Source organism: Acromyrmex echinatior, chromosome 3 (assembly GCF_024713525.1).
Source record: "Acromyrmex echinatior isolate Ae372 chromosome 3, ASM2471352v2, whole genome shotgun sequence".
NCBI lineage: Eukaryota > Metazoa > Arthropoda > Insecta > Hymenoptera > Formicidae > Acromyrmex > Acromyrmex echinatior.
In genome coordinates, this window is record NC_141854.1 from 3,972,786 (window position 1) to 4,000,699 (window position 27,914).

The 27,914-nt window shown below is 32.5% G+C and overlaps 5 protein-coding genes across 17 annotated transcripts; 1 reads left to right on the forward strand and 4 right to left on the reverse strand.

The window, feature by feature from the left end:
* The first annotated feature begins 546 nt into the window (after window positions 1–546).
* On the forward strand, window positions 547–3,348 carry Ppat-Dpck (Bifunctional Phosphopantetheine adenylyltransferase - Dephospho-CoA kinase). Its single transcript, XM_011070301.2, has 5 exons — window positions 547–1,630; window positions 1,787–2,130; window positions 2,280–2,546; window positions 2,612–2,794; window positions 2,978–3,348. The coding sequence occupies exons 1-5, from the start codon at window positions 1,042–1,044 to the stop codon at window positions 3,179–3,181; spliced, it is 1,587 nt and encodes a 528-aa protein (XP_011068603.2). The 5' UTR covers window positions 547–1,041; the 3' UTR covers window positions 3,182–3,348.
* On the reverse strand, window positions 3,175–5,108 carry LOC105154637 (intraflagellar transport protein 22 homolog). 2 transcript variants are annotated; one of them, XM_011070300.2, is made up of 4 exons: window positions 4,703–5,108; window positions 3,889–4,058; window positions 3,621–3,820; window positions 3,175–3,497 (listed from the first exon to the last, which is right to left on the reverse strand). In XM_011070300.2, the coding sequence occupies exons 1-4, from the start codon at window positions 4,739–4,741 to the stop codon at window positions 3,334–3,336; spliced, it is 573 nt and encodes a 190-aa protein (XP_011068602.1). In that variant the 5' UTR covers window positions 4,742–5,108; the 3' UTR covers window positions 3,175–3,333. The 2 variants fall into 2 exon arrangements, with proteins under 2 accessions (XP_011068602.1, XP_087260005.1); XM_087403879.1 differs by having other exon boundaries at window positions 3,621–3,835.
* Window positions 5,109–5,257: 149 nt separating this feature from the next.
* On the reverse strand, window positions 5,258–13,782 carry LOC105154636 (double-stranded RNA-specific editase 1). 9 transcript variants are annotated; one of them, XM_087403876.1, is made up of 6 exons: window positions 13,641–13,782; window positions 13,167–13,240; window positions 8,999–9,488; window positions 7,842–8,011; window positions 7,163–7,700; window positions 5,258–7,083 (listed from the first exon to the last, which is right to left on the reverse strand). In XM_087403876.1, exons 1-6 carry the CDS (start codon window positions 13,672–13,674, stop codon window positions 6,971–6,973), a joined length of 1,419 nt encoding a protein of 472 aa, XP_087260002.1. In that variant the 5' UTR covers window positions 13,675–13,782; the 3' UTR covers window positions 5,258–6,970. The 9 variants fall into 9 exon arrangements, with proteins under 9 accessions (XP_087260002.1, XP_011068598.1, XP_087260000.1 ...); XM_011070296.2 differs by having other exon boundaries at window positions 8,999–9,590; XM_087403874.1 differs by having other exon boundaries at window positions 13,635–13,775.
* Window positions 13,634–22,134, reverse strand: LOC105154634 (RNA-directed DNA polymerase from mobile element jockey). Of its 4 annotated transcripts, none has more exons than XM_011070293.2 (5): window positions 21,637–22,134; window positions 21,265–21,545; window positions 18,101–21,156; window positions 16,449–17,994; window positions 13,634–14,016 (listed from the first exon to the last, which is right to left on the reverse strand). In XM_011070293.2, exons 2-3 carry the CDS (start codon window positions 21,485–21,487, stop codon window positions 20,819–20,821), a joined length of 561 nt encoding a protein of 186 aa, XP_011068595.1. In that variant the 5' UTR covers window positions 21,488–21,545; window positions 21,637–22,134; the 3' UTR covers window positions 13,634–14,016; window positions 16,449–17,994; window positions 18,101–20,818. The 4 variants fall into 4 exon arrangements, with proteins under 4 accessions (XP_011068595.1, XP_087260010.1, XP_087260009.1 ...); XM_087403880.1 differs by lacking the exon at window positions 13,634–14,016 and adding an exon at window positions 15,064–15,771; XM_087403884.1 differs by lacking the exon at window positions 21,637–22,134 and having other exon boundaries at window positions 13,634–14,022; window positions 16,449–16,620; window positions 21,265–21,405.
* Window positions 22,135–23,500: 1,366 nt separating this feature from the next.
* On the reverse strand, window positions 23,501–27,909 carry LOC105154633 (uncharacterized). Its single transcript, XM_011070292.2, has 8 exons — window positions 27,792–27,909; window positions 27,277–27,531; window positions 27,051–27,176; window positions 26,871–26,968; window positions 26,585–26,756; window positions 25,358–25,611; window positions 24,519–25,056; window positions 23,501–24,358 (listed from the first exon to the last, which is right to left on the reverse strand). Exons 2-8 carry the CDS (start codon window positions 27,338–27,340, stop codon window positions 23,925–23,927), a joined length of 1,686 nt encoding a protein of 561 aa, XP_011068594.2. The 5' UTR covers window positions 27,341–27,531; window positions 27,792–27,909; the 3' UTR covers window positions 23,501–23,924.
* Window positions 27,910–27,914: the final 5 nt, after the last annotated feature.

A 27,914-nucleotide genomic window follows, 5' to 3' on the forward strand; every position in this document is an offset into this window, starting at 1 on the left:
ATTCTTCTTTTCCATGGAATTGGAAGAAAGGAAAGATTCTGATTAGTTGATTCGCTTATGCACTACGTGTTATGCAAAAGTCTGTGCTGCGGCCTTTAAAGCCTGCGGCATACGGTGCTTGTTTTCCTATTGGATTGCTAGCTGGATTAGAATCTTGGGTGCATTTCGTTTTACACATGATGATGCATTATTTATTCTTATTGCTCATCGAATGTTAATCAAGATAAATGATGCATTATCCCTTATCACCGTATTGACTGTCATACTGGCATTGACAGCACCGCAGCCAATATGATCAATGACGTCGAGTGTGAATTCAGCATAAGAACCAACCACAGTTGAATATTCCCCTGTTACAATCGAACGACAGGGGAATGCTCGGCTATAGTTGGTTGGTTCTTAGAGCCATACCACACAACTTGCATAGTCGCATAATCATATGCATAAAGAAAATTATCCAATCACATTTCTGTCATAAATTTCAAACATAAAATACGATTGGATGATTTTCTTTATGCACTTATTGTGCGGCTATACAAGTTGTGTGGAATGGCCCTTACATTCTGATCCAGTTTAAACTCTCGGTGAAAATTAGGCCAGTGATACATCTTGTTTTTTTACATCATGAATGCACTTCATTAATAAAAGAAGAATTCGTCACTTCTGCTATATTGACACGTGTATCCAATCATTCCGGAAAATGGACCAATAAAAATCGAGGAGAAGAAAAAGTCATTCCTACTGATTCTATTCAACTGTTTGATAAATAAAATTATTTCAAAAGTTTACGTAAATTTACGCTTAATATTTGCGCATATTAGAACTAATTAGAACTATGATTAACGTCTAGATCTAGACTATTGTATCTTCTAGTAATAATTGCTATATCATAAAATACTACCCTGAAACTAACATCAGGTTTGGAAAAAAATTAATTGTGATTTGTTCATTATTCACTAAGATTAATGAATTAATCGTGAATTGAAATATTAGAAAAGTGCATTTTAGAAATAAAAATAATCTTAATACATCTGTTCCGATATGGCAAATACTGGTCTATTAGTTCTAACAAATCCTGCAAAAATGAAAGGATTGCTGTTTGTAATCCAGAAACATGTTTTAGAGACATTGTACATTCAATATCTTCCAGGAAAGAATATTTTTGCAGGAAATTATAAGCCTACAACTTTGCAACAAAGAGATCCTGAATATTCTAAGAAGATCATTGACATATACAAAAGTACTTCTACAATTTCTTCTTGTATTGATATTCGTGTTTTACTCACCAACTTGAAATATCCCAATAGATCTATTATAAATACCAAAAAACCTGTAGAAGTAGTGATTTTTGATCAAAAGTGCAGTAAAGAAGAGGCAGATACATTCATACAGGGCCATTTAGCAAACAAGTCGCTGAATTACCACTTTGTTAACTACATATGTAGTACAAATCTGAACTGTTGTAAAAATGTAGAATGTGATGTTCAGAAAATGAAAACTTACAAGAATGTAATACTAGGTGGTACATTTGATCGATTGCACAATGGTCATAAGATTATGTTAAGTGAGGCTGTATTGCGTTGTACAGAAAAACTTACTGTTGGTGTGACAGATATTAATATGATTACTGGTAACAAATTTTCTTATAATTCTTACTTAGCTTAAATTGATTTATTTTATAATCTATAATCATGTTTTTGAATAATTTGGGAATAGGAAAAACTGTGACTTAATCATATCTAATATTATACAGTGGTATACTTAGAAATTAAATAAATATTTTTAGGCAAAGTGTTGTGGGAACTTATACAATCCTGTACACAAAGAATAACAAAAGTTGAAGATTTTTTGGAAGATGTAGATTCATCATTATCATACAATGTTGTTCCTATTAACGACATTTATGGACCTACTAAAGAAGATCCAACATTAGAGATGATAGTTGTAAGTGAAGAAACAAAACGTGGTGGTGATAAAATCAATGAATTACGTTTGCAAAAAGATTTAAACAAATTGGATATGCATGTAGTAGAGTTAGCAGGTGATGAGGATCATGAAGAACATGAAGAGGCCAAAATTAGTTCTAGTAATCGCAGAATGCGATTACTTGGCACAAGGCTTAAAGATCCTGTAGGTTTTTTCTACTGAATATTTACAATACAATACAAAAAATTATAAAATAATTTTCATATGAAATTTCTATATATAATTCTATATATAATTTTATTTAAATTGCATTAATTTTGTTATATAATTTAATAATCTATTTCTTCTATTAGAGTGAAAGTAAAATCTTAAGACCTAGAATCTTAAGACCTTACGTCATTGGTTTAACGGGTGGTATTGCAAGTGGAAAATCTTCAGTTGCTGAAAAATTGCAACAACTCGGCGCTGGTCTTGTAAATTGTGATAAATTAGCTCATAACTTGTATTTACCAGGGACAGATTGCTTTCATAAAATAATTGAACATTTTGGTTCTTTTATTCTCGACTCAGATGGATTTATAAATAGAAAGTTGCTTGGTGACATTGTGTTTAATAATAAGGTATTTGATCTCATATTCCATAATATTTATTACATATGTTATTTCATAAAAAGTATTTTATGTAGGAACAATTAGAAAAGTTGAACAAATTAATTTGGCCTTTAATTCTGCAAGAAGCTAAAAAAGAAATAGAAAATCTTTTTTACAAGCATCGTAATATTATTGTACTGGAAGCAGCAGTTTTAATTCAAGCTGAATGGCAAAATGAATGCAGCGAAATTTGGACTTGTATTATACCACAAAATGAGGTTAGACTCTATGTCTTACAGATAAATTATATTTTGCCTAGTATATGTATATATACTAATAAGAATCTATTTAACTATTATATTATTTCAAATTTCTTATTTTATATTTAAATATGTACAAAATATTTTTATAATTTATATAACATAAATCTTTTTATAAATCCATGTTAAATGTATTTGTAGGCTATAAAACGAATTATGAATAGAAATGGATTATCTGAAGAAGCAGCAAAATTACGAATTAACACGCAACCAAGTACCATGGAGCAAGTTAAGGAAGCCAATGTTGTTATATGTACTTTGTGGAGTTATGAAAGAACCTTAGTACAAGTAGAAAGAGCATGGAAAGAACTAACACAAGATTTAAACAAATTACAGGCTTTTTGATAAATAACATTTACTTATTCTCTGATATACAATTTATAATTCGGATATTGATGCGCAATGATGAGAGAAATATTGATAATTGAATAACAGAAATGGATATTAATAAGAATACTATTTTTATTATTACTTGTTACAAAAAAAAAATAAAAATATTATTTAGCAAATAATATATTATCACTCATTATCAGTTTTTCTTCTTTATCTTCATGTAGCTTTATTATTAGGGCACTTAGAAACAATCGAAAATCAGTCTTTAATTTGTCACCACCATCATCCACATTGCACTTGACATGAGAGACATTAGAAAAACTAGATGCTTAAACACATACAATAATTAAAAAATTAATTTATATACAGGATTTATTTGAAATTTGGAAAATAGAAAATCTATTTAGAAATTGAAATTTTGTTAGAATTAGATTATTATTGAAATACTTACAAATAATTTTCGATACGCTTGATGTAGTATTATCAGGATCAAAAAAGAATATTACACAACAATTTGGCCCTAATTTAGCTCCGCTAACAAAATAATCGTAATATTCTTTCAATTTTTTTGAAGAATCTTGCATTTTTGCATTATATACCAGGATTACGCCGTCTACATCTTTACGTATAGCTGACCAGCAATTTTTAAACCTGTTGAAAATATTTCTACAATTTCTTGTTTTTCTCAATTTTGTAAAAACATGTATGATGTTATTTACTTGTGATTTCCACTGCAGTCCCACAGCTCGAGATCTCTCGAAATGCGTTCATTTTTCACTTCAATATCGTTAATTTCAAATTCTAATATTCGGACACCTTGAGTTGGACGATAATCATATGAAATTTCCGTAGCCTCTGCCAGGAAATTCGCTATTGTAGTTTTTCCGCTCTAAATAAATATATATGTATGTGCACGAATTGAAAAGTTCTTTACCATTTTGTAATTTTCGCAATAGTTAACAAGATATTAATTACAAAAAATCACCGAATATTGGTTTTCAATAATTTTTTATTCGAGTACTATAAACTTTACAGAAAAGTAACAAGTGATAAAAATTGTTTATTTTCTTCTCATAGAGCTCTTTATAATTGTTTATTTTCTTTCTCAAAGAATTTTTTCATAACTTTTTATCAACTTTTTAGTACTGCATTTTTTATTGGCAACTATTTTTATCAATATGAGAAAATTCGATATTAAACAGTATGAAAAAATTCTCAGAACTCTACGAGAAGGAAATAAACAATTTTTATCACTTATTATTTTTCTGTAAAGTTTATAATACTCGAATAAAAAATTATTGAAATATTCGATGATTTTTAGTAATATCTTGTCAACTATTGTGAAAATTGCAAAATTATAGAGCATTTCGAATCAGTTTAGTCCGCTCTATTTATACAAGAGCACTTTGTCAATAATGACGGGACACCTTATACATATTTAAGATTTGCATAATTTTAACAAAATCTGGTAATATAACATTTTCATATTTTTTTTAAATATACATATTCAATTGATAAATGGATAAATCTTACCTCAGTTGGTCCTATCATTACTAATTTTAATGTGTGCATTATTTGACAATATTAATTGCAAGTATATATTAACATTCCATTGCACCTGATGAATATGTACAACAATGCAGAATGCATTGTTTGGCAATTGTCGCTATAACAACCGTTGCCTAGGTATACATATACACAACATTATTAAGAAAGCAAGACACATTACATGATTTGAATTGAAATAATATCATACAAAATGCATTAAATGTATGGCAAAAATAATTTTAAAATTTATGTTTATAAGTAAAAGTCATAAATTCATATATATGCTTATTTAAATAAATTATCTATTTTGTCTGTATTCTTTAAAGGAACTAATGTGTTTCTTTACATCATGTATATATACATGTATTTATAAGAAATCATTGAAGACAAAGGCGAATTATTTCTTAATTTACATTTATATGTAATTTATTTTGGTATAACGTCTTGCAAATATAATTCACTGCAACATAATTAACATAATTAAATATTCCAAAATGTGTAATTATACATAAATCATGTATAAAAAATGAATATATGTCATTTGTAAAGTTATGATACTTTATTGAATACATTAAATGTTTAATACATTCGTTACAATACTGTTTTCTTAACAGTATATTTAACACTATGTAATGCAGTCATGGATTACGTAACCATTATTATTGCAATAATTAACACATGATTATAATAAAAATTGTAATTTGATTATAGTTATTTGCTTATTAAATTGTGAAGTACACTTTGCTATTGTGATGTAAATTACTTGCAGTAAAAGTTTTCTTTAAAATTCTAAATGAAATTATGTAAAGATATGTTTACTAAAGAATACTTTAAATATGAGCTACAAATAATTCTAACGTGTATTTTATTACCCATTATACCATCATATTTGTATAACTGATGTTAAATAATTTAATGTCTAACTTCTTATAATATTATTTTTTCCGTAAGCATTCCGAAAATTATTAAGTAATGTATCAAATATAAATTTTTTTGGATAATCATATTAATTATGTATATATAATTAATAAATAATATAGTATAAATAATTATACATTTAATACATATAATTCAGACCTGTCTAAGCTTGCGAGCCTCTCCTATATCGTCTCGAGTTAAACGGGAAGGGGAAAAAAACAAAAAAAAATCGCTAGAGTTCTGTCCAATAACTATCTAGTCTATCTTTTTTTAACTTCTATCTGTCTTGTTCGACGAAAATAATGAAGAGGGAGAAGCATTGAGCTCTCATGAATCAAGTTTTGAACAGATCTGAATTGTGTATTATACAGGGTGTCTCTTAAGATGGGTCGGGGTCACATTGGGGATGAAGAATGGATCAAAGGAAACAAAAAATTCTTATACCATTTTGAGATATTTGCTGAGTTTTTGTTAATTAGAAAAGAAAATGTCTAAGCCAATATGCGATTAAGCCGCGCAGCGTGAATTCGGCGACGAAGTGCTTTTTCCCCCTCTCTGCGCGCCGCTGCTTTTCTTTTCTAATTAAAAAAGCGAGTATCTCAAAATGGTACAAGAATTTTTTGTTCCCTATGATCCACCCCCAATGTAGCCCCGACCCATCTTAAGAGACACCCTGTATAATTGTAAATTTGTTTATGAAAAATATATATATATATTCTTCAACAAAAAAATTTCGCATAGATTTAAATGTTGGGCTAGTTTTCTTGATAACAATGACAGCTATAATTTGACGCGTAGGACCTTTCTCGTAAGTATTGTCAAGAGAAATCAAGATAGTTCTGTGGTATTTTGCCATACAATTTTGTTATAATTTCCAAGATAATAGCCCTTTTTGTCTAGATTCGTGCATAATTATTAAAGATTGATTTAATCATTTTTATGTATAAATACTTAATTTTTCATACATATAAATCATTTGTTACATAGTATTTTCCTGAAAACTAAATTGTATATACACAGAGAAAATAATATCGTAAGAAATTAGGTGTGAATTTAATTAAGTCTTTTTTAATCATGTGGCTCAATATGTGTATTTATAGTTTGATATATAAAACCATGTAATAACTTTCATTACATTTATTATATTTAGGAAGATAAATTGCAAAGCATTACGCCAAAAAATTCAAGATTGTCAGCATGGGTAAATAATACAAGTAGCAGTGTCATCAAATCACTAAATAATTATTGATATTTTATGATAAAGATCAAATAAAAAAACCTGTGTATAACATACATTACATTTTGAAAAGTATATTGAAATGTAAGATATTTACTTTAACCAATTGCCATTAAATCCTGCTTACTAACATCTTCCGGATAAGTTAAGTTATATAATGCCAGTAATGCTGCTTTAGCTGCTGCTTTCTTCGCATCCTTTTTGTTTTTAGCTGGAATAAATATAAAAATTATTTATTAATAATAGCAACAATAGTTCATAATATATACATTCGCAGAATATATACATACCTGTTCCTGAATATTCGATTCCACAAATTTCAACAGCCAAAGTAAACATCGTATTCGGTGGGTTACCAACACGGCTGAGCTCTGTATATGTTAGTCCAGGTCTCATTTGATTCAGTAACATAACTGGATGTATATTAGTAGGATTGGGTGGAAGTTCCTTTTGAGTAGAAGTTTTAGGATTAGGACTTTCTTTCTTAATTCCTTTTGCATTTGGTAAACCAGGTCGTGGGACTGGAACTGATGTTCCTTGATTATGCCATTCAAGAAAGAGTTTATAAAGAGCAAAACTGGCCAATGAACTCCATGGAATCTCATCTTCAGAATTTGTATCCATAGTGATGCTATCATCATTATTTTCTTCTTTTATTTCATCCATAGAGGTATTAGTAGTTTGTCCATCTGATTCAGCATCTAGACGCGCTTTCATAGATGCTGCTGTCATTTTTTCAAGTAATAAAGCTTTTAATGCATTTTCAGCTGCATTTTGGCGAGCAAGTGGTTTAGATAATCCTTGCCCAACGTAAGTTTTACCATCAAGCTATAAATAAATGTTATTAAAGTATTTTAAAGATGAGATTTACATCGTATTACATATTAAGCATCATATTATATTAAGTAACATCTCTCTTTTGTAAGAATCAGAAGAAAATCTAAATAATTAAAGTAATAAAATAATTACCTCAGCATGAACAAGATAAAGCGAGTTCGGCATGGGTCCTTGTGTTTCAGGGAATGTAAATTGGACTCCAGCTTTCATTTCATTTAATACCATGATTGCATTTTTGGGTTGTAGAGTTTTCCTTAGACGTTGGTTCATACGAAGACGTTTTAATTTTTTATTTACTTTAACTATAAAAATTGTTACATTAGTAATATATGTACATATAATATAATATGAATTAAAATTTAATTTACGTATCAGTAAACAACTTCACATTGATTACAGGAGTCTACGCTCAAGTATAATTGAGTCAAGATCATTCAATGCTCCCGAATCTTCAAATTTGCGCAGTGAAATGTCATCACCAATATTTAATTTTATAGGATAGAGTAGGACTTTTCCATTGACTTTAAAGTAATTCGAAAATCTACGATAGCAAATAATATCTCTTTGTTGACGTGCTTATGGCACAATAGAAGGAATAAGGAACAAACAATTTTAACCTATCAGAAATCGGATACATCGGAATACACGATTTCCGATAGATTGAAATTGTTTATTCTTTATTCCTAATTCCTTCTATTGTGTGCTGGATCTATAATTACATTACACAATCATGATTGCTTCTTCAGAGCACAAGCACAATTTTTAAATAACATATGTATATACATACATGTACATGCGCTGTCCAAAAACATAAACGCGAGAAAAAATCCTACCCTATCTTATTATGAATATTAAAGCAATTCTCATTTTCTTTTAATCACAAATTCCTTGATTTATTTATTCTAAAGCTGATTCTACATTATTTGTATCATGTCGCAAGCGTATCGCAAGCGTTGCGGTCAAGAGTCGAGCTAGTTTGACGTTGATTGGATCGCTTGCAACGCTACGATGCGACTAATGTAGAGAACCAGCATTATAGTTAGGTTTCATAAGATTTTTTACAATGTTACATAACTTTACAATTAAACATTTATGTATAATAATGTATCACAAAAAGTTATCAAAATCTGTTAAAACTTTATGTGTGTAAATAACTTGCATTAGAGCATTATAAGATAATATATTTTTGTTATAATTACTTTTATATTATTGTTCTAAATATTCAAATTCGAAAGAGATTACAAAGATATACAAAATAGTGCATTTCTATCTTATTTGTAAGTACTTACATCCAGGTATCTTCCTTCGCCATCTTGGTTGAGCATCTTGCATGTCAACATCCATGTTCTCAGGCTTGTCATCCGTCTCAGAATTGTTATTAGATGCGTTCGGAGGAATCAAAGGCTGAGGAGCAGCAGTTTGTCCAACAGTGGATTGTGCACTTACTGTTGTATGTTTTAAAATCGGTTTCAATCGTTGTGGCAATGGAAGTGGATTCGGCGCTTGTTGTTGTTGTTGTTGTTGTGATTGCTGTTGCATAACTATTTGCTGCGGTGGTGCTTGTTGCTGCTGCTGCAGTTTCTGCTGCTGCTGTTGCTGCTGCTGTTGTTGCTGCTGCTGTTGCATTTGTAACTTTTGCTGTTGTCCTTGTTGCTGTTGTAATTGTGGTGGAGGTTTTTGAAGTTGTTTTAGTTGTTGTGTAGGTGCTATAGTTGGTACAGGCCGTGTTGATGCAGCTGCTGCCATTTGCGTTGGTTGTTGCTGCTGTTGTTGTTGCTGCTGTGATTTGAATCCTTGTGAGTTTTGTACGTTGTCTTGTTTATAATTGCTTTGTTGAATGGACGTAGATTGCGATGATTGGTAACTTCCTTGTGTATTATACTGTAAAACATAGGGTGGGCCGCCGCTACACAAGGAACCTCTACGGTTGTGCTACCCCACCAAGGTCTAGTATCGTATGTTAAAATAATTTAAATGCTACCCCTATAGCTCATACCAACCATTACCTTTACTCTCTGTGGCCAACGTCTCTTTACTCATGACTGAGCTAAGTTCGTGGAATTAAAGATATGCTGTTAATGAACAGCATTTTTTTATATAGTAGATATTTATAGAATAGAAAAGAGGAAATTATACTCTCCATTATCAATTTAGAATACATGTTAAAAAGTAAAAAGAGATCAACAAAATATTATTATACCATGAAATTATGTTATGGATCTTAATGTAAATATTTTAAATTAAAAGATCCATGTGATCTCTTATTCAATTTAAATATAACAAAATGTCTAGAAATCAAGCATTTAATGCAGCAAATAAAATGTTTATAATAATACAGCATTTTTATGAGAATGAAATTTGCTTAGGCACGAGTTCAGCACGAACTACCAAGAAAACGGCCTACGGTAGGGTATGCTATGTGGGTAACTGACGACCTAGTCTTTGGTCGAATGCACCTCCTAGGTATTGTTGTATAGCTACTAGTACCTGCGTTGCAGGGAAAGGGACAGTAGGGACCACTAATTAGTACATGCAATTGGAAATCTTATCGACAGCATATGGAATTTGAATTATGTATAGAAACAAGCATGTTATTGTACTTTTCAATCTCACTCGCAATCAATATTTTTAATTAATACTCAAAAATGCTTGTTATTTATATAATATACTAAATTCAAATATATAAACTATTTGGCATAACATATTTAATACTTTTTATTTTTTTAAATAAATTAAAATTTATATTAAATATAAATATTTATTTTTACATAGGCAGATTTATAGCAATAATATATTGTAAAATAAAAATTAATTTTTTTGAAGTATTTATATTGAAGAATAATAATGAATATGATGCTAATCAAAATTATAATAGAAAAGTCAATTTTATAACACAATAAATAAATATCTTATCAAAGATATGATATTATATTAAGATATATATTATGATAGATATATTAAATAGAGAAATGATAAATATTATTTGAATGATTAAGTTATAAAATTTTAAATTAATATTTGTTCTTCATATTTGTATAAAATTGAAGTACGGAATATTTTTTCTTTCTACAGACTAAGAAGTATATTTGGTCTCATCGCTGTGCCTTAGCGCTGAGTGTCACTACAGTGTCTCCTGATACAATCAATTATACGCATATATCAATAAAATATCTAAATTCCAACCGATGAGTAATTTGGGCTTTTGTAAGAGCTTATAAGAATTATTAAATCCACTTTTAATTATCAAAAAATTATAATAAATCTGTTTTCAAATAAAAGGACCCCGCACATTTCATATAGAAAAATAACTCTCAAATTGCTTCGTTTTTAGATATGTCTCATGATTCTGAACAAATATTTCCATTGTCACATTCATATAAAATTAACAGATAAAAATATATAGCGCTTTAAAGTCACAGAATTTGAGTGTCGCCATACCTCCTTAAGATAACTTGATGCTTTCTTTTATGTGTAATAGGTATATAATATTTGTTTAACGTGAGTCCTCGTCTTTCATATCGGAGTGCTTTTTTAACATAAATCCTCTCGATATGTAATACAGAATTCTATTACGATTGTCCATTCTTAATTATGTATTAATATAATAATTATATATAACCAACCGTTTTAAAGACAAAGTATAATTCGCGCAAAATTTATGTTTTATCAGTTATCAAGTGTGTGTATGCGCGCGAAATTACATTCAAGAATATGTGCGTATGTATATCTGTTACATATAAAAGAAAGCATCAAGTTATCTTAAGGAGATATGACGGCATTCAAATTCTGTGATTTCAAAAAGCTCTATATCTTTTTATCTATTGATTTTATGTGAATGTGGCAATGGAAATATTTATTCAGAATTATAAGAAATAAAACCTTAAAATGAAGCAATGTGATCAGGGTCATTTTTCCGTATGAAACGTGCGGGATACTTTGTACAAAAAATTGAATAATTTAACTCTTAAGTATAGATTATCAGATTTTGTGAGAAAAGCATTATTAATCATATTTTAATATGCTCTTGAATATAATCATTTTTTACATAAGAAAAATGTGAGAGCAATTCATCAATTTGTTCAAACTTTAATGTATTATGTATGTTATAAAAGTGGGTCCAAATTATTGAGCCGAACTTAGAGATAAAGCTATAAAGAAGAGCTTTGAGCCTCGTGAGCATTTCTGGGATTTATTCTTAATTGTATTTTATATAATTAAATATATACGCATCATAATGAATACCATATTAAATTCATCCAGTCCATGCTGTGACTAGGCAGTTGTTTTAGGCTTCGACTAGACGGTATGGATGTAAGTATGCATCATAGATGTATGCTCACAAGTTTGGCTCAATAATCTGGACACATCTTAATATGCTCTATATATTACTATATATATATTATCATATATACAGAATGATAAAATAAATATATCGGCATTGAGGGGAAATTTGAATCTATTGAGATTATAAGACAAAAATATTTGAAGAAACATGAAGTGTTTATATTTCCTGCATTAGTAGATATATTTATACCTATAAGGATTTTTTAATTATGTATAATAATATTTTAAAGCTTTCTTTCCATATCTTTTCAAGAGTTTCCAAAGCATCCAAGATTTTATCCTAATATGCAATGAAAAATAATTTTGTAAAAGTGTGGTAGTGTCTATATCCCTATTTTTTTTTAAAACAACGGCTATTTACAATAATAAAATAATTTTAAATCAGAATTATATCGCATTTGACTTGCATTAACTCTTAGTTCGCACAATGATTTCCTGGTGTTTTACAACACACGATGGGTTGTTTGTTTCCCAAATTAATTTTTATTATTTTAACAAATATAAAAAAATTATTTATGCTCACTTCTACGAATATAGATTAACTTTAATTAACTAGTTTATTTTTTTCTAGTCTAAGAATTAAAAAGGATATTAAAGTTAATCTACATTGGTGGAACTAGACATTGATAATTCTTAATATGCTTTAACATCTTTAGGAATCATCTGTAAAGTTGTATATTTAAAAATATTGTATATAAATGCTATAATTACTTGATGCTTCTGATTTTTTAAAGAAATATGTAGGATGCAAATGTGTGGATCCAATTATGTGTACTAAGAGCTAACTTGCTCATCTTTAATTATTTACAGGTTTGTTCATGTCATATGCTTCAACTCATTTTAATAAACACGTTTGAATATATAGGAGCTATGGTAGGAGCATGTTGCACATATGACATGAACAAATCTTATATTGCTATGGATATGTGATCCACTTAACGCTGTAAATGCTTTATAGACCAATCAAAAGAAAGAATTTTACGAATTGACCAATCAAAGAATGCTTCAAAACATTTGCAACATAAAAGTGGATTGCATCCTATAAATATATGTGAATATCGTCATGAAAATTATCATAAGATAAGAATAAAGAGATTGAAAAAGAAAACTTACAGGCATTGTATAAGATCCTTGGCCTCCTTGATTTCCTTGACCTCCCTGGCCTTGGGGATTATTCGTATTTCGTCCTGCAATATCAAATTATTTATTAATACCAAATTATAAAAGTATAAGAATATTTCGAATCACAAGAATTTCATTCAATAAATTCTCAATAAAAAAAAAAACATTTTTCGTATCCGAATTTGTATTAACCAAGCGCACTTAAAAATTGCATAGTCCTTTACGATCATCAAGCATATTCGGTGAATCATGATGTCGCGCCATGTTCTCAACGAGCGCTAACAAGAAAGTTCACGGAAAACCGCCATCTTCGCACTAACCGGCGACGTATGCGGTATTGATTTTTTTCCCTTTGCAAGGAATCACTTTCGCTTATTGCGTTTCGTCGACATGATGCGACACAATGCGACATGCGATGATCTATAGGCCGAAATTTATATTTTATTGGAAAAATCATACCGTTACCGTAGTTCTGGCTTTGTCTGCTTCGTGTGTACATGTTGGGAGCGATAAACACTACACAGATCAACCAGGATCACCCTCGATTAAAACTTCGTTCAGTTGATGATGAGGAAAAACAAAATCGGTGTAAAGAAAACGGGTTACGAGTATGTTTATCTCGTGTCAGTCGTCCGATGACTTTGTTCTTATATATGTGATATTCCAATCACTTCATACTAGTCAATGTCGCACTGCCGTAATGTAGTTCGCTTTCGCTGCCATGTAGGAAAGGGAAATGACGTTGGTCTTTTGGAATATCGGAAGTAAAGGTGCCTTTTCATGTTAACGCTCGATGTTCATTTGCTGGATTTACTGGATCCGACATGCGTCGTACGATACTCTGCAACTAATAAGAAAATAGGATTTTGCTTCGCATCATTGGCCTAGTTTTTATTGAGGGTTTAAACCGAATCAGAATGTAAGAACCAACCAACTACAGTCGAGCATTCCCCTGTCATCCGATTGTAACAGAATACTCGACTGTAGTTAGTTGGTTCTTACATTCTGATCCGGTTTAAATCCTTGGTGGAAACTAGGCCATTAATAAATAAAATTCTGTTTTCTGATTGGTTGCAGAACGTCATACGACGCACGTCGGATCCAGTGTAAATCCAACAATTTTTGAGAACGTTTAGAGCTATTGCACACAAAATTGCGCAGTGACTGTAAACGTAAACATAAGCTGATGAGTCAATCAGGATATTGCTTTAGGCTTACATAACGGAAATGGAAATGATAAATAAACTTATCCACAATCTCTCAATAAGGCGAATTTCAACCGGTTGTAATTCTTAGGGTGAAATTACACGGTGCGGAATAGAGAATGCGTCATAGAAGCAATCAATCAACGTTATTCTGTGTTATTTCGAATAGCGCTAATTGGTTGTTTCAATGATGCATTTCTATATTCTGCAGTCGTTTTCCGCACCGTGTGATTTCACCCTTAGGATGCCTACGCATGCAGCGAAATAGCGGAACAAGAGCAGAACTAATTACAAGCGTTTCACACCAACTGCAATTAGTGCTATTAAAATATCTATTGTAGATCCGGATTAAGGTGAATAAGATTTATACGTGTCGCATGTTCGAACATATTCAAACGTACTCCTACCATAGCTCCAATGCACTTGTTGGAGTAAGTACGGATCTATAATAAATGATTTAAGCCTTAAGCCGTAAGAAACTGACCAAATACAGTCGAATGTAAGAGGAATAAGTTGCCATTTTATCTCTCTATTTTAGATTTACACAATAACGACCCAGTTTTTATAAAATACTTGCATGTTTATAAAAATATCTTTCACAAAGAAATACATATAATGTATTATTTATATTAACCTTTCATTACGTGGAATTCTTAGGGTGGAATTCAAGAAAATGAAAAATAATAGTTTATAAATTCTCCATCTTATAAATTCGTTAAATGTATGAATGCTATTTATACATACATAGTATTATATTTAGTCAAATTGTTTCAGAGTTTATAAAAAAATTTTTCATTTATTTTTATTTAAAGGACATACAGAATATTATCGATCTTTATTTGATAGTGAATCATCAAAGAAAACAATGAAAATTAAAATACAATGTTGGGATGTTAGAAACATCCCACGTGAGTAATATAGAATTAATCCGAAAATGTTGCCTAATTTTTTTACTAAATGATCATTTGAGGTACTTTATCTCTAATTAAAATCACTCTCATTAACAATTGTGATTCGTCCATTTCTTATGGCTTAAGGCTTAAAATTCTATTGTAAATCCTGGCTAAGTTCGGATCTATAATAAATGTTTTAAGTCTTAAGCCGTAAGAAATTGATCAATTACAATCAAATTTGAGAAGAATAATCGATTCGTCCATTTCTTATGGCTTAAGAAACTCTTATGACTTAGAACTCTATTGTAGATCCGAGGTGAAGCGTGGCCATGCTGCTCCAATTGGTTGAAGCAGTACTACTGGATCAACAGCAACCAATCAGGCTTTAGTAAACTGAGAAAGTACGTTCATCCATTTATCTATCTCTCACTTTACTCTATTTCTATCCCTACCACTGCCCCCACCATCGATAGTCCGTTCTATATGTCGATGCGTAGTCTACAATAAAATCCAACAAAGTCATAAAATGAATTTTCTTATTTTTATCGGCAACTCGATCTCATAGAAGCTGTGTTCCATTAAAGTACATTTTCACAAGCCTTCACTTTAATCGTTTCAGACAAAAAGGATCATGTGATCAAAATGAACGAATAACAATTAATTTAGGTCATGTGATCCTTTTTGATGCTGAAACTATCAATTTGAATGGCTCGTGAAAATGTATCTTAAGGTTAATGTTACATTCATCTATTTTTGTCGTATGACGTTTTTCAAGCCTATTGATTGGCTATAGAATAGAGAGATCCGAGAATCTTTGTCTTGCAACCAATTAACACGCTTGAAAATTTGTATGTAATGTTAGCTTTATTCACTGCGATTATATATTAAGTTAAAATTTGTAGAATATACCGAAGTATAAATTTTTATTTATTCAAAGTGGTTAGTGGATGACAGAATGCAGTCGCAGAGAATTAAAATTATTAAAAATATTAATGCGAAGTCACGGTATGAGTATGCAAAACACATACTTGGCAAGTTTCGTCAGAAATTTAAAAAAATTAAACAAATGATGCAACATACCGAAACAAAACACGTTCATCCTGGCTATGTCCTCAATTGAGATTTATATATTAAAATGAAATTTATAACTAAAATCAATGAAAAAATAAACTTACTAAATATATGGAGCAGATAGTGTGACGTAACAAATGTGGCTATAACTCAACATAAAAGTCGTAAGATCAACTTCTTCTCGTTCAATATTAATTGACCCTTGCCGCGGAGTAGCGGTAATTCCGGTCAGGGTAAACCTAGTAGCTGAAACAAGTAACCAGGCGAGGGCGCCGCCTGGGAGGAGAGGAGAGAAACAGAGTTTTCTACCCCTCCCTTGAAACAAAGGCATGTTCATGGAAATCAGATACTGAAGTTTAAAGATTTAAGATATGCAGTAATTAGACGACATAGGGTAGGGGGGGATTGTTAATCATAGTGAATATTAATGGGATAAAGCGGGAAGTATTTCTTCAAGTAATCACGAAGTTTAGCCGATTTATGAATACAAAGTAATAAAAGCAATAAATATCTGCGTAATAAATATCTGCGTAAAAGTAATATCTGCAATAAAAGAGAATGATTAATGTCCTGTTTTGGGTCACCACAGAGGCACGCAGGCGAGTTAACAATGTTTTTGCGATGCAGGCTAGATTGTAATGCTAGATTGTAATGATTAGATCTAATTCTGAGATGGTGACAATCTCCTCTCTTTTTAGAGTCTTATGATAAAACCAAGGCTTAGCTGAGTTATTTCTATGAAAGTCGTCATACAGCTGCCCTTTAAATGTTGCTCAATGGTCTAAGTACGCTTGAAATTTAGTGTTGAGAGATTGCTTGGAGATCATAAAAAAGTCTCGAAATATTTTAAATTTAGGCCGATGCCCACTAAGAACAGCCTCGTTGGCGAAATGGTCTACAGTTTCATTATCAGTTATACCTTTATGACCAGGAACCCAGATATTGGGAGTACAAATTAGTTCGGTCCGTTTTTTTGTGTTCAAAATTTCAAAACAAATGAATGAACAGATTAATTAAAGTATTGTCCATCGCTGGCTACTACTTTTTCCCATTTCTCAGGAGTTTTAGGTGGAATCTCAAGACGTTGCAAATCTTCAATCAAGATGGAAGGAATCACATTGTTGAATGATGTCTAGAAACGCACATATAGTAAGGGCGTTATTAATGAAGGCACTCTGAATATAATTCGTCAGGGCAACAAGATTGTCAGAACAGACACTCTGGGGACGAAAGCCTGTTTGGTTAAGCGGCAATTTGACATTGGATTCAATAAACCACCTTAATCTCAGATAAATAATTTTCTCCATAATCTTCAAGAGGCACGAGAGAAGAGAAATCGGTCTGACACCATTACCATTTGGTTTGGGAATGAGAACCATCGACTTGTTCCATTCGGCAGGAAAAATTCCTTGACAGAAAAGATTATTATAAATTTGTAAAAGCACAGAAAGGCAATCAGGTGTTAAATTCTTAATAATGTTATAGTCGATCTGGTCAGCTCCTGGAGCTGATCTAGTTTTGGCTGAATCGATAGCTAGGGACAACTCCTTCAAAAGGAGTGTAAAAGGATTGTCCAAAGATTTGGCGCTTTCGCATTGCGTGAGGATGTTCTCTTCAGGAAGGCTACACTGTAAGGCGACATCTAGAGGACTACAAGAGGGAGGACAGATTTTATTAATCGCATTTTCTTGTACAGCCGACAGCGACTGATAGCATAATGAAAGCTAAACTTCGGCTTTTAAAAGCTTTGACCAACCTCCAAATTTTAATTGATGGAATATGAGCGTTAAAGCTGTTCCTTCCATTTTCTTCTCTTGGTTCTTCTGAGGACGCCCCTGCATATTGAAGCAGTGCGTTTATAAGCGTTATAGTTCTCTGAGCTTGATTGGCGGTTCCAGAGCTTCATTGCCTCGCGTCTGGCGTCGACCGCAGCCTGACGTTCCTCGGTCCACCAAGGAGGGGGGGGGGGGGAGACATTTCTCAACCATCGGTTTAGATTTCGGAGTACATGATTCAGGAGAAAACAAAGAGTTTAAGGCCTTTGATCTCATTTACAAAATTATCGTATTGAGTAAAATCGTTCGTTGCTAAAATAAAGGCGAAATCAATACAAGTTAACTTGTGGATAAAGACCTTCATTTGAAGAGAATTAAGTTTAATTTTATACTTAAATGTAGTTCTTAAGCAAGGGAGAGTATCCAAATTGACAACAGGAAAGTGATCGCTGGAAATGATGTCGAATTCTATATAGCAGTTACTAAGAGTCAGGACGGAAGGCGTTACAACAATAAAATCGATGACCGATATTTGCGAACTGGGAGGAGTCAAAAGGATAGGTTTATAGTCGTTGCAAATAACAAGGTTACAATTCAAAGACAATTCAAACTCAAGAGAATTCAAAAGGCGTTTGCCAAGGGAGTCAGTAACCGAACAATTCCAAGCTGCGTTATGCAAGTTGAAGTCGCCTAGGAGGATGGCGTGGGATTGATTCGCAATCAACCAGGCCCTTGATAACCATGGAAGTTTGTGACGACGGATGTCTGTATATGTTAATAATGGCAAAGGAGGGACCTTGAGTGTAAAGCTTGATACTAATGAGTTCGATTGAGTGATGGTCGAGATAAGTGAGATCAAGAAGATCAAAACGAATTGGTTTTTTAATAGCAATAGTTATCCCGCGTTGGTCGGGGCAGCGAATGTCGCCTCTAACAAAATTAAAGATGTTCGAGTATAAATGAATATTCTCGGTCTCTTCGTAGTCTCTTGGAGACACTAGAGATCGTATGTGTAATCATTGGTTTGGATCTCCAGAAGCTTCCCCCGTAAATCCCTACAATTCCAATTAGCGATAGAAACAGGCTTGTTAAAAGACATGAGTAAAACTAGAATATGAAAGCGAAAAGTGATATAAAGTGAAGTAAGAGAAAAATTAGTAATAATTATAAGCGCAATCATCAGAAAAAGCGGGAGGGTCAGTTTGATAATTATCAAAATAGATACGCGGATCGTTATAATCAATCGGCTGCTGGTAGAAGCGAGGGGGGTGCGGTTCTACATATGAGTCCTACATGACTTAAGAATTGCTTGAAGATCATGAAAAATGTGGTCGCATCTATGTAACCGGCATCACTCGTGTTCATGATAGTAGTTACCTCGTAAGTAATTAGCTCGATCGTGACTAAGAAGAACGCCTCGAGATGAACGGCCTGGAGCTAAAACAAATAAATACGGCGATGAACGCTTTGTGAGCGCTGTGCCCACGCCCTTTGCTCGCTATGCATCATTCGCTCCGAGCTCTCGCCGCCAAATAAGTGGCCTCTGGCGCGAATCACGCAGCTACATCCTGGAGACGACTGCGTAGTGCGGGTGGTCACAGTCAAAACCGCCTCATCCGAATTAACTCGTCCTTTGGTCAAATTAGTTTTATTGCCAGAAGAGGCTAACGCGTTTATCACGCTAATGCGACAAATGTAAAGAAGAGCTTGAATTGATCGCGCGTATTTTCGTGAATCATTCTTTCAATGTTATTTGTCATATAACTCTCGTTTACGGTTCAAGTTCTTCCACGAATTCATTGTATTGTATCGCTTGTTATGTTATTTTCGCGTTTACGGTTTTTTTTGTAATCTCTATACGTAACCTTATACACATATCGTCACGGAGATGACGAGGCGGGCGGGATGTTCGAGATCGGTAATTCGAAAGAAAAGCAAGAATTCTTTCAGTCGACCGACATTAATTGTCATTGAACGCATGCATAAATTGAGCTCGTGATTTCATCTCGAGCATGATCTTAATCCTCATTAAAATCATCGAATTCGTCGTTCTTTGTTCTTTTTAAAAACAATTCGTTACACGCAAACAAGCTGTCGTTACCGGCAACGGACAATCGAAAGTTCTAGAACGATTCAATTCGCGCACGCGAGCGCCGCGCTCTGACGAATACGTCATGCGCTGTCACCAATCCCACGCACGGATTTTCTGCCGCGCATGACTGTTACGTTGAACGTCGCTAGAAAAGAATTCAAAGCGCCAATCAATTCTGTACACCTAATGCCACGTAATAATTACGATTGTGGCAAAATTTTATTGGATTTTTCCCAAAAGGGAAAGCTCAGGCCGAAAGCAATAAATGCTTCGATCTCGCCGTCCTCCTTCTTACTTCCAAAAAGTTCTTAGAGTTCTTAGAGTCATAATCTCGCTTCGTAAAATCGCCGTGCTAACCGTTTAGTGAAATCGCTATAAACCGAATCTTTCGAGAAGTGCCGAGAAAAATCGCCGAGATTTTCCATCACCGCGATTCCAAACTCAATTTAGAAAAGGTGACCGCATTTAATATTCTGTTAATCTGATCTTTAATTAATTATATCTTTTGACTTTGTAACTGAATATATTAAAGAAATTCTTTTGTTAAATTACAAAGAAACTGAGTTGATTTTACTGTCGTGCATCATACCAGCCGTGCGCCGAACTCTCACTCGAATTTTTCCGCGCGGTGCGCTCTCGCACATTTTTTGGCGTCTCCCGATATATTGGGAGATCTGCCGTTTGGAGATATCAAATATTCCCTCCTGGCTTCTTCCAACGACGTAGAGTAATTAGTATTATTAGTATTGCGAGAGGGAGTGCCACGGACATTGGAGAGATCCTGCTTGAGTTTATCATTGCTTCGCAACGAAGATGGGGGAGGGGATTGTGGACGGGAAATACCCGCTCCCTGACACTGAGACCGAGGATGTTCGGGTGAGGTACGAGAGGTTGAACTCTTGGCAGAGACTTTGGCGTACGACTGTCTAGAGATGTCTGCATTTTCTAGAGGGGAAAATTTATCATAACTGACAAACGAATGAGGGGTGCTACCATTCTTTAGTGGGAAATTGTGATAATCATCATTCGCAAAGTGAACGCTACGCGTACTACCTAAGTCAGTACTGGATCGAAAAGTAGATCGAGAGTCAGTAGACGATAGCCTATTCCTGGCATCCGCAAGAGAGATATTTTCGGTGGCTGCGATCGTCTTATACTTTTTTCTGCTTGATGAAGAGAGGGCAGTTTGTCGACGTGGTGATATGGTCTCCAAAGCAGTTAATACATTTGGAGGGGAGGTTTTGCCTCTCACATGTCTCGTCTTCTTTATGAACATCCTTGCCACACAACTTGCATCTCGGTCGACTCTTACAAAACTTTCGGATGTGCCAATCCTGAAGCAGGAAAAACACGTTTTGACTCTAGGGAAAACTTCATGGGAATGAAATTAAAACTTCATTGGAATCGTAGAAAAAAAATACTTGCCTGGGGAGGATCTGCCCAGCAAACTTAAGATTAACTAAAGTGGAAGGGGTGTATTCGACATCCTTAACAACTTTCCTTAACAACACACCTGTTAAGTCTTTTAATTTCGGTTATAGGACAAGAAGATTTAAGATTTAATTTGAGTTCCTGATCCGTACTGATTACAGAAGTCGGAACGCCCTATACCTGAGCGCATTATCTTAAAGATAGGAATAAAAATTGAATATCCTGCCTTGATGAGATCAGGATTAGTCACAAGGTTATTAACTATTTTATAAGTGCGCATTTCAATTGAAATTTTGCCACGTGAGATCTTTTTCATAGATACTATGCCCGAGTGCACTACCTTAGCAACTTATCTCTTCATTAAAACTTCAAACACGCTCTCGGTTATGCAATCACTGTTCACTTGTACATGGACAATAAAAGACGCGCGATCAGTCGGACTATATCTATTTTCAGAGAGGTTATGAGAAACCTGTTGAGCCGCATTATCGGATAGAGAGGCAGAGACAGAAACGGAAGCAGCCTTGTCCGGGCTCGGGCCCGGTCCATTGCGATGTTTGGCGTGTTCATGCCGAGTTTTCATTGGCTCTTTTGGCCGCGCGATCTATTGTAATGTCCATCTGCTCGCGTGTGTCATTCATTGCCCTGTATTTCCAAGTATTTCCTTGGTGAAAGCATCAAAGTGTTGTTCAACCGAAACGCTAATGAGGGTGACACCGTTCGCAGAAACCAGAAGAGGGGGAGGAGAGGACCCCCCTGCCCGCCTCCCATGGGAGACACTTATACTTTTTCAAAATACCGCTAGTAATATAAGCAAAGAGAATTAGGCGCAAATAGAAGGAAATTAAAATAGGAATGCGAGTCAAATAATGACTTAAAAGGATGGTCTGAAAAGAGTGGATGATGCAACACACGATGCGACACTAGACGCAGACACGTCCGCACCGGTCAAAGACACGCGCCAAAAATCGTCGTAAGATCAAGAAGGTGGATCACTTTTAGAGGTCATTGATTGTTATTATATAGAACGGTTGTATCATTGGGTAAATTTAACAGAGTATGTTCGTTCATAGCACTAATTGTAAGCATCATTTATCCTTATTTAATATTTGATAGATAACAAGGAAAATATGATAGCTGTGTTCCATTTATTGCTCACAGCATTTTGAAATTATTTTATTTTTGTTGTTTATCACATGTTAAACAAGGACAGATGATACTTATAAACGTTGAATAGAATGCACTTGATGCTTATTACAATATGTGAATATGAAAAAATAAACGCACTCAAAAAACAGTTTCTATTTTTGTATTGTAATTCTTCGTTTAATATTAAAATGTAATTCAGTGAAATACGTGTGAAAAAATTATTCCATAATTAATAATTACTTGAGCGATATTTCTGATATTAAGTTTTGTGTTCAAAGAGAGAGAGAGAGAGAGAGAGAGAGAGAGAGAATCTTAGCACTTTTTAGACTTTAGCTTGTATATGAAGTATTGCATCACAATTAATTTTATTTAATAATAAAAGAAGGAAGTCTTTTAATATTTAATAATGTCAGAATAAGAGAAAGGAAGTTGCCGTTTGATATTTAGATTTAATTTAATATCAAATGTTAATTCTAATCATTACAAATTTCTAACGTTTCATATACGAGTCTTCATGCTCACCAGTTGCATTCTGAAACTAGTTTTTCCATTTCTAAATCAAAATATAATTAATATAATCAATTTTGATCATGAATAATATTTCACAAATACAGGATCAAAAATATTGTTTATGGGGACTTTTGTTAACATTCAATTTATTATAATTTAGATTTTCTGTTATATTATTATATATAAATAACAAAAAAGATGCATATTAAAAATTTTTGTTATATTTTCCTTCAAATGAAAAAACTTGAAATAAAAAGCCTTATTTAAAAAAAAATTAATAAGTATACGTTTATTATAAGTATATATGAATTATAAAGGTTTTTGCATTTTTAAAAACAAATTTTAAAAAGTCAAATAAAATATAAAATATTAATTAATGTTAATATAAATTAACATTAATGAAATATTAATGTATTAATATTAATCGTTTCATAATTCTAATAGTTTATTAATATATTGTTTCTCCATGCTCTTTAATTAGAATTTAGTATGTCTTATTTTCATTACATACTTAAAAAAAATATAGATATTATTTAAATGATACTAAATAACAGAAATATCATGTACATTATATATTGTACAAAATATGATTCCAATTAAGTAAAGTATTTTTTTTTCCAGATTCAGAGTAATCCTTCCATTTCTTGCATAAATTGCATATATGCATCATCCTTTGTCTTAGGTTGCATTGTTCTAAGTGGCTGCGCTTCTGGTACCCTTTCTGTAATCCTGGAAATATTGCTGGATTTCTTCTTATCATCTCTTTTCACGCGCAAAGATGTCGGTAAAAATCTAGTAACGTCAGCAGCCAGATTTCTGATTTGTGGTTTTGCCTCGATAGTAGTGGTACTTTTTCCATCTTTGTCTTTTCTGTTAATTAATTGTGGTGCAGCAGAAAGAACATTGGGTGTTTTTGGTTGTGCAGTAGTTCCAGATTGCGTTTGTATCTGAGGATTTGTTATATTTGACATATTCGACATCTGCATTTGCGGCGGTGGCATTCTAGGTATACTTGGAGGTCCAGGTCTTAATATTCTCGGCATTCCAGGTGGTGGACCTAAAATGATTATTCATATCCTTATATTATCTTGTATATGTATAAATATACATTGTAACTAGAATTTAAATTTATAATTTAAATTTATATTGAAAGTTACAGATTCCAAAATTAAAAAATTTAAGTATAATGCAACAAAAAATATTTTAATATGTATCACCAGGTGGTAATCGGAGTCCGATACGAGGTGGCGGCGGTGGTGGCATTCTAAGATGCAATGGCGGTGGAGGTGGTCTGTAAAGTAGAGGTGGAGGTGGCATGCCCATCGGTGGCATTGTGCCATGTTGCTGTGTGTGCTGAGCGTGAGAATGAGATGTGTGTTGCCCGTGCCCAGAGAGATGTTCTGATGCTCCAGGCGGTTCTATTTCTTCGGATTCTCCTTTATTAGATTTATTATTGCTAGATTTAGTATTGGGTTCGTTTTCCGTCTCAAGCAGCGATAATCGCGCGTTTAGATCTTGAGCACGCTCGGTTTCCCTCTTCTTATGGACGACTTCCATTTCTCGCATAAACTGATCGATATCTTGTCCCGCCATTGCCAACATTTTTTGTTGCAACGTGGTTGGTTTGACTTTCGCCATATCTCTGTCTTTCTCTTTTTCCTTTTCTGCGTCTTTCTCCTTATTTTCTGATTCTTGTTTGTCCTCCTTATCATCAGCAAATCGTATCGTTCTTGATTTTGTTGGTGGCTCTTTTACCTGTTAATTTTATAAATATTGAAATTATTTACACAATAAACTATTTATAACTCTTTAGAATGCTTATTTAGCATCAATTGTTAAATTAATGCAATTTAATTTGTGATATTATTCTAATTGGTTTAAGATTGCGTTTAAAATTGGAAATGATTTTAGTGTACAGTTGTAGAGGTGAATATACATATAAATTTACACCGAAATATTATTAAGCATTAAGATTCAACTCGGATAACACTTTTTAGTTACTTATTGTGTAAAGTTTTCCTTTTATAATAAAACAGAGACTTGTCAATTCACACACATTTTCAACTGTATCTTCATCATCGCTCGATAATTCCGGAGGTGGAAAAGGTGGCACACCAGGCGGCTCTTTATTGGGTGCTAATGTAGGCACAGCTGAAGAAGTTGCATATGCACTGGTCTTTTTTAAGATACTTGGTGGTACAGGGATATTCATTATAGTATGATGTTGTGATATATAATGAGGATGAGGTGGATACATGTGTGCAGGTGGCTGTGGCATATCTGGTAATGGAATCTGTGATGTTAAGGAACCTGTAAAGAGGTTTTATATTATTTGTACTAAAAGTAAAAATGTATTATAAAATTATATTATTCTAAATACAGAATATACAGGATGTCCTTAAATTTCGATATTACCCATCTTGAGCAGGTAGAGCGGGTTAAACTGAGTCGAAAAGTCCTCTATCATTTTGCAATTTTCACAATGATTAACGAGATATTAATTACTAAAAATCGTAAAATATTGGTTCTCAATTTTTTATTCAAATACCATCATCTTTACAGAAAAACAATAAGAGATAAAAATTGTTTATTTTCTTCTTATAAAGTTCTGAAAATTTTTTTCAGAATTTTTTCAGAATTTTCTAATACCGTATTTTCTCAAAAAAATGCAATATTAAAAAGTTGATAAAAAATTCTGAAAAAATTCTTAGAGTTCTATGAAAAGAAAATAAATAATTTTTATCTCTTGCAATTTTTCTGTAAAGTTGGTAGTATTTGAGTAAAAAATGATTGAAAATCAATATTTAATGATTTTTAGTTAAATATCTCGTTAATTCATTGCAAAAATCGCAAAATGATAGAGGACTTTTCGATTCATTTTAATCCACTCTGCCTGTTCAGGATGGATGATGTCGAAATTTAAGGATATTCGGTATACTATATACTTATATGCCTATATGTATATATATAAAAATATACAGGATGCATCTGATAAAAATTTCACATTTCTTTGAAAACAATTAGAGAGAGACACAAGGAGAAAACTACTTCTTTCATAAACAAAATTTTCTTATTGATAAAACAAAAACCATTCAAAGCTATCAAAATATATCTTCCTACTTATCCTATAAATTTTATAATAAGTATTTCCTCCTATCTTTAATAGTTTAAAAAAAAAAGTAGTGCAATTTTTATCAAATTCATCCTAGATACTATATAAAAATTTCTATTAGTTGCATAATTGTTCTTCAGAGTTTTTTAATTAATATTTGAATATACTTACCTGGATATATTCTAGATATGTCATTGGCAGCTGATGGCAATGGAATTTCATCAACTTGCACTTGCTGTGCATGTCGTACAGCTTCAAAATAGGAAACTAAGTCTATTCTTCTACGTTCATACTGTATTAATTGTTCTTTTAGTTCAGCCCATTTTTCTTGATCATCTTTTGCCTAAAAAGGAAACAATATACTGATTATCTCATAGTAAAATCCAATTTTTAATGTCATTATAAGCTTACCAATATTTTAGTGAAGAAAATTTATTATTACTATTTACATACTTACATACATTTTTAACACACGGTCTAAAGTTTCCTTAAGTTTCTTTCGTTTGTCCTTCAATACTTTCTCATTCAAGGGAGGTGGTTGCATTACGTTATACTCTAAAAATAAAAAAAAGATATAAAAATACATTTTATGTGTATGTTCTAATTAAAAATAAAAATTAAAAATACAATCTCTAACCCATCTGATCAATCTTCTCCATTTCTTCGATAATCTGTGCTGGATCTTTGCCTTTCAAAACAGCCGCTCTTACTAATTGCCGTTGCTTCTTATTCTTTTTTAATTCTTTTTTACGCGCTTCTTTTCCTATAAATAAAAAGAAAAGATAATTAAATACTCAACAGTCATTTAATTAAAGATTATTTCTTTCTTGTTTTTTTATATGGTTATGTTCTCTGTTACTAACGTGCTTGATCAGTGGGATTCATGTATTTCCCACTTTTTGTGGTATTAATCGAACGGCGCCCCATTTTTCACAGATTTTTTAAAAATTTTTCCTAACAGTCGAAATAACAACGCGTTCAATCAACTTTTGTAAAATTTCAACTTTATTTACGTTGACTCAAAGAAAACAGGACGCCCAGTACTCCTCATACTCTAGATCGAAGACATGACTTTGATTGGAAAACTAGTAGACGAAATAGCCTTATCCTGTTTTATCCTACAGAAAAATTACAGGCAGTTAGGAAATGTCCCGCTACGAGTCGCTTCATCAAAAATATAATATACTCCTTCAATAAAACTGGAAACACAATGAAAAGCAATAGGAACAGGAAATAAAAGATTTCAATCTATCAGAAAGCGTTCATTCTATTATTCATGATTTCTGATAAGTTGAAATCTCTTATTCCCTATTCCTATTGCCTATGCTTTTTATTGTGTTTTGCTGCTTAAGAGTCAAGTCACAATATAAGTACATACAGTATGGACATTGAGCATCGGCATCTTTGATGTAGTGGATCACATGACTCGCCGCCATGTTGCGAGTTGGAAAGGCGCTTATAAATTTGAGTTTTTATAAAGCTACAGAATGATATTTCTAAA